A 15,290-nucleotide genomic window follows, 5' to 3' on the forward strand; every position below is an offset into this window, starting at 1 on the left:
AAAATTATTTTTGTTTTCTATATTTTACAAAAGTTTAGTTTTTTATTTTGAAGCAAACTTAATAAATTTATCAAAATCATCTAATATATATATATATATATATATATATATATATATATATATATATATATATATATATATATATATATATATATATATATATATATATATATATTGTAGTAATTGTGTAAATATTTCTTGTTAAAGAGTGCTCAATACCAAAGTAGAGCAATATATAGTAAAAAACTAAATAATTATAACACTCGATTTATTTAAAACATTACTCAGAGTTTCACGCAAATAGCGATCATCAGATATTACAAATCTCAAAAAAAACAACGATAAAAAAAATATATTGAAAATACAGTAGAATGTCAGGATTTAAACCTTTCTTTTTAACACTCCACACAAATTAAGAAAGTTGGGTAGAGTTTGACACTTTCATAAGAAAGGAATTATTGTGCTTGTAAAGGCGATCTTTAAAAGTTTTTTCTGTAAGCCCAATATAATATCTACCTTCATCTCGCGGATTTGTCTTAACATTACATAAATAGATGACATTTTTAGTTAAACATTTTCCATTAAGTGGGCATAAATTAATCTGTCGGCAATTGCACATTAGAGCATTAAGGTTTAAAGAATTTGATAAAATTTTATTGTTGTGTGAAGTGATAATGTCGCGAATATTTGGAAGACAGCTATAGCTAACCTTCAGGTTGTTTCGAACAGCTTATGGAATTTATGAGATTTTGGGAAGTTTTATCGATTAAATTTAGGAAAAGTTTGGCTATGTTTGTCTTGACATTAATTGAAAATGGAGGGTAATAATAACTAGTTATTAAAAAACTAAAAAATCTATTTGTAAATTAATTTTTCAAACTTAAAGTTAGGTAAAAAACCAGCATTAAACAATCTCCTAAAATATTTTGAAGAAATTATTAAATATAAGTAATCTAATTAGTAAATAAAATGACAAATTTTCTTAAAACATGCTGGTATTCGGCGTATTTAAAAAGATTATTACCCTCCGTAAAAATGTCATCTATTTATGTAAAGTTAAAACAAATCCGCAAGATTAAGGTAGATATTATATTGGGCTTACAGAAAAAACTTTTAATGATCGCCTTCACAAGTTTTTTCTGTAAGCCCAAAATGTTTTAAATAAATCAAGTGTTATAATTATTTAGATTTTTACTATATATATATATATATATATATATATATATATATATATATATATATATATATATATATATATATATATATATATATATATATATATATATATATATATATATATATATATATATATATATATATATATATATATATATATGTATATATATATATATATATATATATTACATTTTTTAATATTATATTAATACATATATTGGTATTGATTTGATAAATAGATTGATGTTGATATAATTTATTGGTAATATTAAATATTTGAAGCTCAAAAGCTGTTGGTATTTAAAAAGTTGTAAATTAATGTTTTTTTCTTTTAAATAAGATTCAATAAAATTACTTATTATATCATGGTTCATATTGCTGAATATCATAAGTAACTTGACTATAGTAACTATATGATTAGTTAAGGAAAATTTATTTATTTATATATTAAGTCACAGTTTGGATTGCAACATTTTACTTTATTTATGTAATTTGATGTTTGTATTTTAAAATAATAAATAAGGTCATCTCTTATTTTTTGGTCTTAAGACTTTCTATTCTTAAGAACCTAAGTTTTGTGGAATTTTTTCAAATTTTTATGTTTTATTATTTGTATATTCCAGACTAGTGGACAACGTTTTAATCTGATGTTTAAGTTGTATAAAATGAATTTGTTATAAACTTGTAATTTTTTAAAACCAACTACTGAAGTAAAAAACTTACATAAAATTTTTTTGCTACTCATAATCATAAGCTAATCATAAGGTTGTTTCTCTTTCTCTCTAGATGCTGCTCTAGAGAGCTATCATATCATTTATATATGATCTGCTAAATATCCCTATAACTTAACTTGTGATTTAGTTCACAGTTCTCTTTGGTTTGCATCCTCACTTGACAGTTTAAAAAAATTTTTTTTTTTAATTGCTTAAAATAAATTTTGAGCTTCATAGTTCTTAGTCTTTTTTTCTTGCTTAGTACAATTTTATTTTTGAAGTTCTTTTATAAAATATTGTTAACTTGTAACTTTTTAACCAACTTTTTATTCTCTTTATTTTTTTATACTTTGATCTTTTATATTGCATTAATGCGTCGTATGACAAATCTAAAATAAAAATTGTAACAGATAAGTAGACATAAAAGAAAAGAAAAACAAAATAACTGGAAAACAATTTACCTGCTTTCGGTAACCTGTTGTCATACTTCAGTTGCTGTCATGATGCAGCAGTTCTTGTCGGTGTTGTTTAATGACGTTATTTTGTGTTGGCTTTTAGTAAACTTTAGTTTAATTCAAAAGACATCACAATATATTTAAAATATTTTAATTAAAAAGCAAAATAACAAATGCTTCAAATGCTAAATATTGTCTTGGCTTATAGTAAATTTTAAAAGCAGTGAGTTCAATAAATTAAGCTACCAATTAAATATTTTTAGCAATAGAATGTAGCATCATTATATTATGATAATTGGATAATGAATCAATTTGACTATATTTTCACCAATTAACTGAATTTAATTGGTGAAAAAAATTTTAATTAAAAAAGACCAAATAAAATCAAATAAGCAACATAACATATTGTTAAAAAAAAATTACAAAATTAAAAAAAATACAAAATAATCACCGTAAAAAAAGTGGAAACAAAAAAGTTATAAATATCTTCACTGATAGAAGACATTTACAACCTTTTGGTTGCTGTTTTTTCTTCGGTGTCTCCCAACACCCCGGTATGGATGAGCCCTCAATTTGAAGGAGGGCTCATCCATACTGCCATTACTACACCACTTATTGAAGGACCTCTCCAAGAGAGGCCCTGGGTGTTGGGAGCTATAATTTCTGTAGTGCTCAAATATTAATGAATCTAAATTCACAAAAGCTCTCAAATGTTAACGACTCTAAAATTACAAATAAAAGAATATAATAAAAATTATAAATATTTGTAATTTTATTTAATCAAAATATAAAGCATAACCTCACCATTTTCACAGGTAACAGAAGACAATGCTAAAAATATTAAAAAAAAAAAAAATAGAGAGTAAATTAAAAAGGGTTAAAATGTGAAAAATTTTATTTTAATAAAAATATGAGTAAAACGCAAACAGTTAAAAAATGTCATATTTGTTAAATAATTCTTTCACCTATTGCACATATTTCTCCACACAAAATATGAAAATATAAAACACAGCCCTACCAGTTATGTTTCTACCAGACACTAAAGACAAAAAAAATATACCTCAAAATAATCGATAAAATAATATTTACATATAAATATATAAATATAATTTTTTTTACCTATTCCCTTCATTTCCTCCATAAAGTTGTCTTAAGTAAGAAAAAAGATAATTGAAGCTAAAACTAAACTAAAAATAAACTAAAAATAACTATAAACTAAACCAAAACTATAAACTAAAATGAACTTTAAATCCTAATATCTGTACCTCAGAAGACGAAGGTCGGTTGTTCAGTTTTTTGTAAAAATGAGTTATATACGAGACCTTTTTCGTTTTTTCAGTATCTACAAAGGTATAAAGACTGTTGTCCTACGACAATGTGAAACAAAGTTAGGTCAATATAATAGGTCTGGCGTCCCCACAATGTTCAAAGGAAAAATGTCTGTTGTCCAAAAATGACTTTTCACTTTTTTTATTTAACTTTTGTTTTTGTGTCAAAATTATATTTCATGTGTCTTAAGGCAAATTAAATAAAACATGAAAAAAATTAAATAAATTTAACCATCAAGAATAAGCCAATAAAGACTAATTATTTTATTATTTCCTCTCTCCTGAAAAATTCTAAAATGTGACAACCAACCTTTGACTTCTGAGGTAAAGATATAAATGCTTCATTTATTTAACTTTACTAATCATATAATTTATACTTAGTTTTTGTTTCAACTCTCCTAGAAGAAAAAATAGAATAAAACTAAAGTACTTGAAGTTATAATACAATACAACTGCAACTTCAATACTGTACAATACAACTGCAACTTCATTATGTGAAGGGAGATTATAGCGATGTCTATCTTGCCCTTCAAGTAAAGACATTTTTACAACTAAACTGAGTGACTTTCTATAGCTGCTCAATGAATTTTTTCATTTTCCACTTCAGCCATGTTTTTAAAAGAGAAAATGGTTTCTCTTCACTAATAATAGTTTGCAATCGAAACATTAAATCATTTAAGCAAAGATCATTACCTCGTTGTTTACTGTTGCAAGTGGATCATAGATGTATAGTTGACAATATGTCGGCGGAGCATCTTGATTTAGCCTTAGATTACCTATATGATGAAAAACATGACCATATATTCTAATTCATGGCGGCCCATGATTCATGGGTTTAACTACATTATATATCTTGTGGAAATGGTGAAGGTTGCGACAAAACTACCTTATCATTATGGCAACATAAAAATGTGTTTTATCAGGAAATTTCTTAGCACCACAATGCTGACAAATATAATTAATTTCTCCTAAATAATTATAATCTGGAATAGTTTTACTTCTTGCTATACAATGCCTTCTATTGTATCTAGCAGCATATCTAGTATTTTGTTGACTATTAATTTCATCTCTTTTATTTCTGCAACGATTATTTTCAACTCGCCTAACCAAGCTTTCCTCATTTGGGTTTGAATTATTTGTTGCTTGCCAAGCAGCATATCTAGCATTTTGTTGATTATTAATTTTATTTCACCTAAGCCTATCTCTTTCATTTCTGCGATGATTAACTTGCTTATTAACATCTCCATTTTCTAAACTAATATCTGCTTCTAGCGTAATATCATTCATTTAAATTTCACTTTAAATTAAAAGTAGTAACAAAAAATCTTTTCTATATAGTTTTTTTTCTACTCTAAATTGCAAACACAAATAATTTTTATATATAAAAAACTGTTATTTAAAATAAATTATACAATAATCTTATGACTTAAAAAAAATATATATCAGCTAGGAGATGTTTAATAAAAAAATAACTTCTAAGTTTTTTTATTTAAAAAAATTAATCTAAATAAATAAATTAGGAAATAATAATAAAAAAGAAATTATTAAAAACCTGTAATTCTAATAATAAACATACTGCTAATACAGAAAAATTAAAAAAAAAATTGTTGTATACCACATAAATACGTTATCTGATAAATCTAAAATAAAAAATGTAACAAATAAGTAAATAAAGAAAAACATTACATACAAAAAATGAAAATCAATGTACTTTATAGAGAAAAGCTGTTGTGATTTAACAGAGTAGTGGTTGTTAAATATTTCATGTTAGCTTTCAGAAAATAATTTATACTGGTTCATGATTCCAAAATATTTTTAGGAAAATCATGTAATGATCAGCACTAAAGACAAAAAATCAAATTGAGATGAAACAATTTGTATATATGACAAAACAATTTGTCTCGGCTTTTAGTTTATAAAATAGTTTGTAACAAAATAATTTGTATTGGCTTTAAGTTTTTAAAACAAATTGTATAAATGGCAAAATAATTTGTCTTGGCTTTTAGTGAATGATTAAAAGCAGTGAGATCTAATAATGAAATTACCTATTTATCATTTTTAACAATAGACACCAGCGTGAAGGTAAGCCAAATGTCTATCAACTCAAAAGATTACAAAAAAAAAACAACATAACAACAACAAAACACAACAATAGCACACACCATAAGTTAATATAATATGCATATAACGACTTAACATTCATATACAACATACCATTTATATATAACAGAACATAAGTAACAACATTACGCAAAATGTTATTAAAATACATTATGTATTTTCAGAATAATTAATAATAAAGGTTTTAAAACGCCTAGACCTAAAGCAGTAACAGTTTGACACTAAACACTGCCGTGTAACCCTCTGCTATAAGTACATCAGTTGGCTGGCAAGGTTGACATATCTTGCTCTAAACATTTACCAAGTCACAGCACTTTGAAAACATGGAAACAACATAATATAAACATATGTACCAACTATAAACAAAGTATATATATTTAACCTTATATAAACATATTTAAACACATTTATAAAACAATTATATAACACATATTAACACTTACACAAACAATAGAAAAACACTTTACATTATTATAAAAACACATTGATAAAACAGCTATAAAGCACATACTATCACATACACATACTTATTAAAAAAGCATATATGCAAACAATAAACATACATAACTTGAATTGTGTAATCAAAAATTTTAAAAAATGACATGAAAAATTTAAAAAGATTCAAAGTAAAAAAAATATAAATATATATATACAAACAATACTCTTTACCTTCATTTTTTTTTCATAAGAACTGTAATCCTCATAACAAAATTTAACCTTTACATACAATAACGTGTGACATGTCATGTCACATGAATGCACAAAATTTTAATTCATTTTTCTAAATTTTCTAAAAAAGAACAAAAATAGTTAATCGCACCACAGAAATTTCAAAGTAGTAATAACTAATTTTATGGAAATTGCATCAGTATAACTTTTTTGTTGCATAAAAAATAATTAGTCTTCATCCATACCCCTATTTTCCTTCTAAAAAAAAAAATAAGCTCAATAAAAACAAAGCTGCTAAAAAAAAAAATAAAGCTAAAAGAAAAACTAAAACAAACAAAATATAAATGATTTAAAAACTTAAAAGGAATGATCCTTTCTACTTTATATCTAATAAAAATGTTATATATAAATTGCTAAACTATTTTCTATACTTACTTCAATTATAATATGATCTTAATGATAATTATTTATCTTAATATGATTCTTTATGTATTATTTCTAAATTAATAAATAATAATTAAATTCCAAAAGGTAAAAAGTTTTAACTTGCTTGAGAGATTTTTCTCCAATGACTACGTGCATTTTGAGAACGCGCTCATTCAAATTTAGAAAAGCCCAGTAACTAATTAAAACTACTTTAAAAACGAAAGCGTATATTATGATAAATGATTAATAAAATGATGAATAATTTATAATAATAGTTGTAGAGAAAGTTATTATCTTTAAATTATATATTTTTTTTATTTTACTTAGGTTTTAGTCACAACAGTATTTACAGTGTTAATCTCCTACCCAAATGAATTTACTAGAGACTCTGCTAGTCGTGTTATATACAGGCTTTTTCAAAAATGCGGCCCAGAGGACACTTCTTCACTTTGGTATAAGCATTGTTATTAAATAAAATTTATTGTTTCTGAGTTTTTGCTTTTAATAAAATTCTCATTTAGTGACTATATCTATTTATCAAATGGAACTCAACACCATATTAACAGCGAGTTCTATCCCCATAGAAGCTTAGGTCCTGGAGTTCATGAAGCAATTTGGAAATTGTTACTTGCCATGGTGTTTACGTCAGTTTTGACTGTTTTTACCTTTGGTATGAAGGTATGAATATTTTCTAAACGATAAACTAGTTTCATAACTTTAAAACAATTATTTTAATTATTTATGTTATTTTTTTAACTAAACATTTTCAAGGTTCAGTAAAACTACAGTTGACCAGGTTATATTGTTTTTATTTTCATAACTGTCTATTCTATGGTTTTTGATACACTATACGATGCAATCACAGTTTATGTTGTTATCAGTTTTATACTGCACTCAAGCACAATAGCAATATACATATATACATGTATATGTATACACACTTATAAATGTATATATTGTAAACCAGTTATGAACTTTGTTTTAAAATATTGCATACTTTTTTAAATACACATCATAATTTTAAATTTACAAAAACCAATAAATTATAAAGTTTCATTGGCCTCTTCAAAGACAAAATGGTATTTGAAAAATTAAGTTTTGTGAATATTTAAGCTGTAGTTTGTTGAATGTTAAATTTATTTGTTTTGAATTTTTATTATGCTAAAAACTCTTTTCTGGCTTCTTTTTTTTTAATTCATTTTTTTATAGGTTCCAACAGGTGTTTTTGTTCCAAGTCTTTTTATAGGAGCATGTGGAGGTCGTGTTTTAGGGATTGGAATGGAAATGCTTGTTGAGTATGTTATATATAATATATTTTTTAGAAGTTCAATGTATATATATGTTTGCAGAGTTGTTAGTCCTTGGTCTTGCCTGAAGGCCGAAAATTGAGGCCTTAAAAAAAAGTGATTTTCTACTAATTTATTAATGTATATGTATTAAATAATGTCATTATAGTTCACATTCATCATTCTTTCTTTGGTCTGGTGTTTGTTCTAAAATGAAGAACCATTGCATTGTGCCAGGTCTATATGCAATGACTGGTGCTGCAGCAACACTGGGTGGTGTTACTCGTATGACTGGTAATAATTTACAAAATTATTTGCTTCAAAAGCTTTTAAGTTGGCCTAATAAAGTTATATATTAAATTAAAAAATTTAAAAATTAATAAAAACTTTATTCTTAATAACTTTTTTATTAAAAAAATGTTTGTTGTTACTTTAATTTAGGTAAAATTAATTTTGTTCAATTTTATTTCAAAGAATGTCATACTGGTTATTCTACATCTTAAAAGCAGAGATGCAGAGTCCTAAAATAACTCCAGCCTTGTTTCTCTGCTTTTTCCAAGTCTGTAGTGTCTAGAAGCTCTAAACATGTTCGTTGACTAATGATCTGCTATAAGAAAAAAATTCATGAGATTTAATGACTTGAAACTTATTGTTTTTAAGCCCAGAGTCCTTGCCGCCATTATACCTAAGGACTCCGGTTTCTAAATGAATGTTCCTCATACCCAAAAGTCGTAATTTTTTTTCTATTAGTAGTATATAAACTTATTTATATTTTTAGGGCTCTTGGATACCAAAAATTAGGAAGAAGTAATCTTTTTGTGACTTTCAAATCCGGAGTCCTTTTTGGGACTTTGCATCCCTGATTAAAAGCATCTTTTTTTATGTTGAATCTTGCTAGATTTTTTTAAAACTATGTTATCCATTAAGTTTCATCAGTAATTATCTTTTCTTTATTATTGAAGAATATATTACATAAAAATGATAAAAGATTTCAAAAGATTATAATTGAGTATAAAACGAATTATTTTTTGATATTATTTATTGTTAGGTCAGGTTATCTTGCAACTGGTAACATGTAACCCAGTACAACCTGTTTCATGTCCTGCTGTCTTGTAGGATATGCTTTTTTAGGCAAAGGCTAAGAGATGCCAACTCTGAATTAACATACTCCTGCTTTAGGGCTCTTGGTTGGGCAAAGACTAGAGATGGTGTCTTAATAAAAAATACTCATTTTTGGCAGATTATAAATGCATCTGGCTACTGTCTATTAAAAGGCCTCCTAGGCAAAGACTTAAGGGGTAAACAGATTCTAATTGTTGACCAGATTTGCACCCCTTCTTTTTCTATTAGGCTGGTGTAGATGTATTTATAATACATTATTTCCAGTTTAGGATGTTGGATGCTGGATATTCTTGACTCATTGCATTGCATATTTTGCTTGTGTCTCTTTTTTTATAACTAGGCAACTCATTCTATTATCTCCTTATGAGGGTACAGCTCAGGGTATAAACTCACTTTTGTTGTTCTGAGACCCCCTGGTAGTCAGGTTTCCTAAACTCTGTTGTAGCTCTCAGAGAGGCTGATTCCATCAACAGTTGTAAAATATCAGAGTACTATTGCACATGGATGGTGTCCCTGTTTGTACTTTTGTTGTGTATTGTTGAGGCCACATTTGGAACTCTTTGTTATGGCTTAAGCTTTATTAATATTAATGAAGCAATTGCTTGGACTATTATATAGTGTAGTGTGTTAAGGCTTCTAACTTTTTTTCTCTTTTTTATTTTTTAACTTTTGCCTTTCTCAATCTCTAAAACAAATAGTCACCTTTTATTTATCTTCATCAAGAATCATTTACCTTCTCTACTTGAGTTATGTCTTGTTTCTGATCCTAGTCAGTGTTCAGTTTCTCCACATTTAGGTGCTTTTTATCACAGTTTGATCTCTCTAAAACTATTATCTCGTTCGTCTTCATTATCAGAATCCCCCTATCATTGTACCACTTACAACTACCTTAAAACTGACTGGGACTCTTTCCGTGATTTTTTTTCATGATGGCATTTAGGTAGAAATCTTTTGTCTTTCTGCTGACAAGTATGCTTCTTATGTAACTTCATGAATTCAGACTGGGATGGAATCTTTTATTCCCTCTCCACTATTCAAGTCAAGCCTCACTTTTCTACTTATTTTCCTCTAAATATACTGCTGCAATTTCTTATAATAAACATTATTTCCAATTGCCAAAATAATTCTCTAGAAAACAGACATCAAAAATTAGGCTCCTGAGGCTTCTGGAGAATTTTTAACAGTATCTATAATAAGGGCAAATCTGTTATTCCTCCTATTTTGAATGGTTCAGATTTTGTTACCTCACCTAAAGACAAAGCTGAATTGTTTGCAAAGAACTTCTCATCAATATCATCTCTTGATTTCGCTAGTTGAGTTCTACCTGATATAGCTGACAAACAGGTTAATCCATTGCCTGATCTTCGTATCACTCCGGCTTCTGTATCTTAAGCAGGGATACCCAGAGAACACTTCTGCAAGACTATAAAATACCTGTTATAGTCTTGCAGAAGTGATCTCTGGAGTAGTCAGCTATACTTTCGAAGTTATTTAATAAATGCTTATCAGAGTCTTATTTTCCAGCCTGCTGGAAATCAGCAACTGTTATCCCTATTTTCAAAAATTCTGGAGAGCAATCTGACTCGTTTAACTACCATCCCATTAATCTTATTACTATCATAAGCAAGGTTTTTGAGTCTTTAATTATCAAACACATCTCTCATCTTGAATCTAATAACTTTCTTTCTAGTTATCAATATGGACATAGATCTTCTTGTTGTACTGCTGATTTATTAACGGTAATAACTGATAGGTTTTATTGTGCATTGGATAGATGTGGAGAGGTTAGGGCTATTGCTCTTGTTATTTCTAAAGTCTTTGATAATGTTTGGCATGCTGGCCCTCTCCATAAGCTTTTTTTTTATGGTATATCAGGTAACATCTTTAAAATTATTGAATCCTTTTCTTACCAATAGTTGTATAAAAGTTGTTCTCAATGGACAGCACTCTTTTTCATTTCCTGTAACTTTGGGGGTTTTATCCTCGGTCCTATACTTTTTTTAATTTAGATTAATGATCTTCCAGAAATTTTTACATCTAAGATAGCATTTATGAACAGTAATGTATTTGATGAGTCATTTACCCTTCGTCTTTTAGGATTAACTCTTACTTACAAACTTTCTTGGAAACTATGAAACAGATGTTCGAATAATGCCTTTCTTCTTTTAGACAAGGTGCAAAAATGCATTGTAAACATAGTTGGATGTGCTCTTGCAGCCAACCTTCAACCATTGTCACATCATCTTAATGTTGGTTCTCTTTCTATTTTCTGTAAATACTATAATGGGTACTGCTCTAAAGAGCTAGCATCTCTTGTGCCTTCTACTAAAATTTATTCTCGTGTTACTTGTCATTCAATCAAGTCTCGTCCTTTTACTGTGACTGTTCCTAAGTGTTCCAAAACTTCTTATTCGTCTAGTTTTTTTCCTTGAACATCAGTTCTTTGGAATTCCCTCTCTTCATCTTGTTTTTCTTATTCATACAATTAGCAATCTAAATTATATATTATTCTTTATTTTGCTTTAAAAACTTGACCTTTTCTTTTTCAGTAACTTCTAACTCTAATAGTGGTTGCTTGCAGCCTTGTTGGAAGTTAATGTTTAAGTTAAGTTAATTGTTGGAATAAAAAAAAAGTTAAAGTTCTCATAAATTTTAAATATCTAGGCATAAATGGCAGTTTATTACATAAAAAATTGTACTAACATAACATATTAGGCCTAACTAGAGTTGCAAAACGCGTTTTTTTCCTCTTGCGTTTTTTTGGGTCAAAAAAACGTGTTTTTTTGTTTTTTTTGGTGTTTTTTTGGTTTTTTTGACTTTTTAAACAAGTTTTTTATTTTTCTTGGTAAATAATTTGGAAAAGTTTTTGTTTTATTCTGTCTATTTATAGTATATGATCATTATAATCACAAATATAATGTATAAACACCAATTTAAAGTTAATGTTTTAATAAAAAATTTAAAGAGCTATTTATTAAGTGTATTTATTAGGCGGTTTAGTATTAAGTTAGTTATAAATCTAGGTATATTGTATGAGAATGTTTATTTGTCATGTTTTACTTCTTAAATATTGCTGTACATCCTAAATATTACACTCATTATATACAGAAACTATACTTGTCCATGACAAAATAACCATTTTTCATAATTTAAATATACTAATATACAATATGATGCTTATTTTATATCTGATTTCAAATCTTTAAAGAAATAGACAACCCTAATATTTATTATGTAATAATTTAGCTTTACATTGTTTGTTACATATTTTGAATTATATTGGCAGTAACCCCTTATAAAAAAAACTTTATTTAAATTACATATTCTAATATTTTTGAATAATAATGTTTTATTAGTTTTAATTCGTTATTAATTTAGTGCTAAGTAGTGTAGCACTGTGTAGTGTAGTATATACTCAATTAAAAAAAAGGATAAATACTTAAGCAAAAAAATTCAATAATTTAGTAATTTTAACATGTATTTAAACTATAAGATATTCTAATTAGGTGTGCTTTCTGAGTTCGAGTCTTCCTGCCCTAGACTACCTTCATCTAATGATTCATAAACAAAGTCACTGTCACTTTCTATATTAACTGCTTCAGACTCTGACCAAGCCATTGAAGTGCTAGGAGCTTTATTCACACTTGCATTATTAATTTGAGGAGTAGTTATGCTTGTACCATTTTCATAACTGGTGTTTTCAACATTTTCAAGTTTTAAATTTTGTGAAATGAAAACTAGTTTTCCAGCCCTTTCAGTTGTTAAGTGATTTCTTTTTGCACTATGAATGTTAGAATAAGTGCTAAAACTTCTCTCACATACTGCACTTGAAGCTGGTAGCTGAAGAATTCTAGACAAACTTTTAATAGTTCAGTAAAGGAACACAACTCTTTCCACCAATTTATGGATTGAGTTATTCTACCTGCAGTCCAAATAAAAGGTTTTGAAAAAATACTACCATTTGATTGGTAATAAGCCAAGTCAAACATCATAATTTCTTTGTTTACTTCAGGCATACTTGCAGCAATGTTGTGTATTGCCTCACATGCATTAATCTATAAAAAGATTTTTCTTTCAATAATTTTACAATTACTTTATTAATTTAAATAGTATTTTCAAATTTGAAAATAGTATTTAATATTATTCAAAATTTTTCCAAAATTTTACTTTTAATGCCCAAGCCATTTTAGCCTTGGGCATTAAAAGCAAAACTTGGTTTTAAGAATCATATATGAATTATGTAAATACCTTTTGTTCTCCAGTCAAGACTCTGCCTTGAAATTTGGGATCTAGTATATTGGCAGCCAAGTGAATTTCTGTTACACAAAAATCTTTTCTTTTCTTGAAGATTTTTTTGGCTTCTTCTTCTTCCTTTTTTGAGAATGGGCTAAGTTTTTAGAGTAAAGTAGTTTATTAAATCTATTTTTATGATTGTATAATAAAATTAATAACATAGTTCAATTTTTTTTGTAATATACATTATATTTATACTTTTAGTTGTATTACCTAGTTCGCACAGGTAGTTTCAAGGAAATGCATGTTACTATACCAGCTGATTTTTTTTGTATATCTCTAAATGCTGCAACAGATAAATAAGAATTTTTTATCTCTTTAACAATATCAGTTACTTGTGACATCAAAACACTTAAAGTTGTCAATTTAAAAAAATCTGTGAACAGTAAATTTAAACCATGTGAAATGCACCCATAGCAATGAAGATGGGGATAACAATCTTTTAGACGAGTCCATGCATTTTTCATATTTGCAGCATTGTCAGTCACAATGCCCAAAACTTTATTAGGATTAATTTATTCTAAAACTTTCTTTATTTCGTTTGCTATATATTCACCAGAATGGCTTAATGTTCCAACAATACAGTTTAGGGTATATTATATACTGTACTATATAAGTATTATAAACCTATTTACTGATATATTATTTCTGCTTACTGAAATGGTCTTCAGTGTTGTTTGTTATAAATTTAATATCAAAATTATTTATAAAATAATATGCATATTTTAAAAGTCTACCAGTCTGTTAAGTAAATCATTTTTTATTTTATGTGGAGTGACGATCCACTAGCATATATTGCTCTGGCTAGGTGTGTATCAATCAGTTCCTGCAAAAGATAATGTCATATTGGTACATCAGCTAATCATAAAACAAATCTTAAATCTATGCATCATGAACTTTTAATAAGCTAGTTGCCATATCAGTTAATTCTTCAATTAAATCTTAAAATTTAAAAATATAAAACGCACCTATTCAGTTTTTGTCATGCTGTCAGACACGGAACTTGGTGTTTTACTTCTACAAATTGATTCAGAAGAGGATGTTCCAAAAGAATCAGATCGTGGATTTTTTGCTTTTGGTTCAGCATCTCCAGAAGAGTCTTGCTGTTTTTGACTATGAACTAATTTATTTGTATATAGACTTTTTATTTCTTCAGGACATTTTCAACATTTTTCAATATGCTTAGTCATTTGAGTTTCGTTTTTAGACATAATGTCAAAGCAAAAGGAACATTTAACTCTTTCCATTTTGCTAATTTGTTTCATGGATATAAATAAATTGGCAACTATGGTTTTATTTCTCCCTCTTGTATGGCCTGCTTTACTCATTTTTAAAACTAAAATTTACTATGTTATGCAAAATATCTAAAATTTAAATATAATTAAATAGAGAACATAATTGATTATTAAAAAGAGCTTTTAAAACTGCTTACAACTTTTTATTTGCAACTCAAAACCTTATAAGTACAGTAAATTAATAATAAATATATATATATATATATATATATATATATATATATATATATATATATATATATATATATATATATATCAAATATTAAATAAAATTAAGTTAATGTATTTAAGTATAATAAATTTAGATAAAAAGTGTTTATTGTGTCAATATATAACAATAAAGTCAGTAAAAATTAAATAGAGGAAGATAAAGTTAACTAATAATTTTTTATACAGGACTGCTATA

At 26.8% G+C, this 15,290-nt stretch overlaps 1 protein-coding gene across 1 annotated transcript in view; it reads left to right on the plus strand.

Moving 5' to 3' along the window:
- Positions 1-15,290, plus strand: part of LOC100202107 (H(+)/Cl(-) exchange transporter 5) — a 42,446-nt gene that overhangs the window by 8,545 nt on the left and 18,611 nt on the right. The window contains exons 7-10 of the mRNA XM_065812944.1: positions 7,216-7,340; positions 7,410-7,566; positions 8,098-8,183; positions 8,344-8,468. Of these exons, the coding sequence (XP_065669016.1) occupies positions 7,216-7,340; positions 7,410-7,566; positions 8,098-8,183; positions 8,344-8,468 (493 nt within the window). The remainder of the gene's footprint in view (positions 1-7,215; positions 7,341-7,409; positions 7,567-8,097; positions 8,184-8,343; positions 8,469-15,290) is intronic.

This window comes from Hydra vulgaris, chromosome 12 (genome assembly GCF_038396675.1).
Source record: "Hydra vulgaris chromosome 12, alternate assembly HydraT2T_AEP".
Classification (NCBI taxonomy): domain Eukaryota; kingdom Metazoa; phylum Cnidaria; class Hydrozoa; order Anthoathecata; family Hydridae; genus Hydra; species Hydra vulgaris.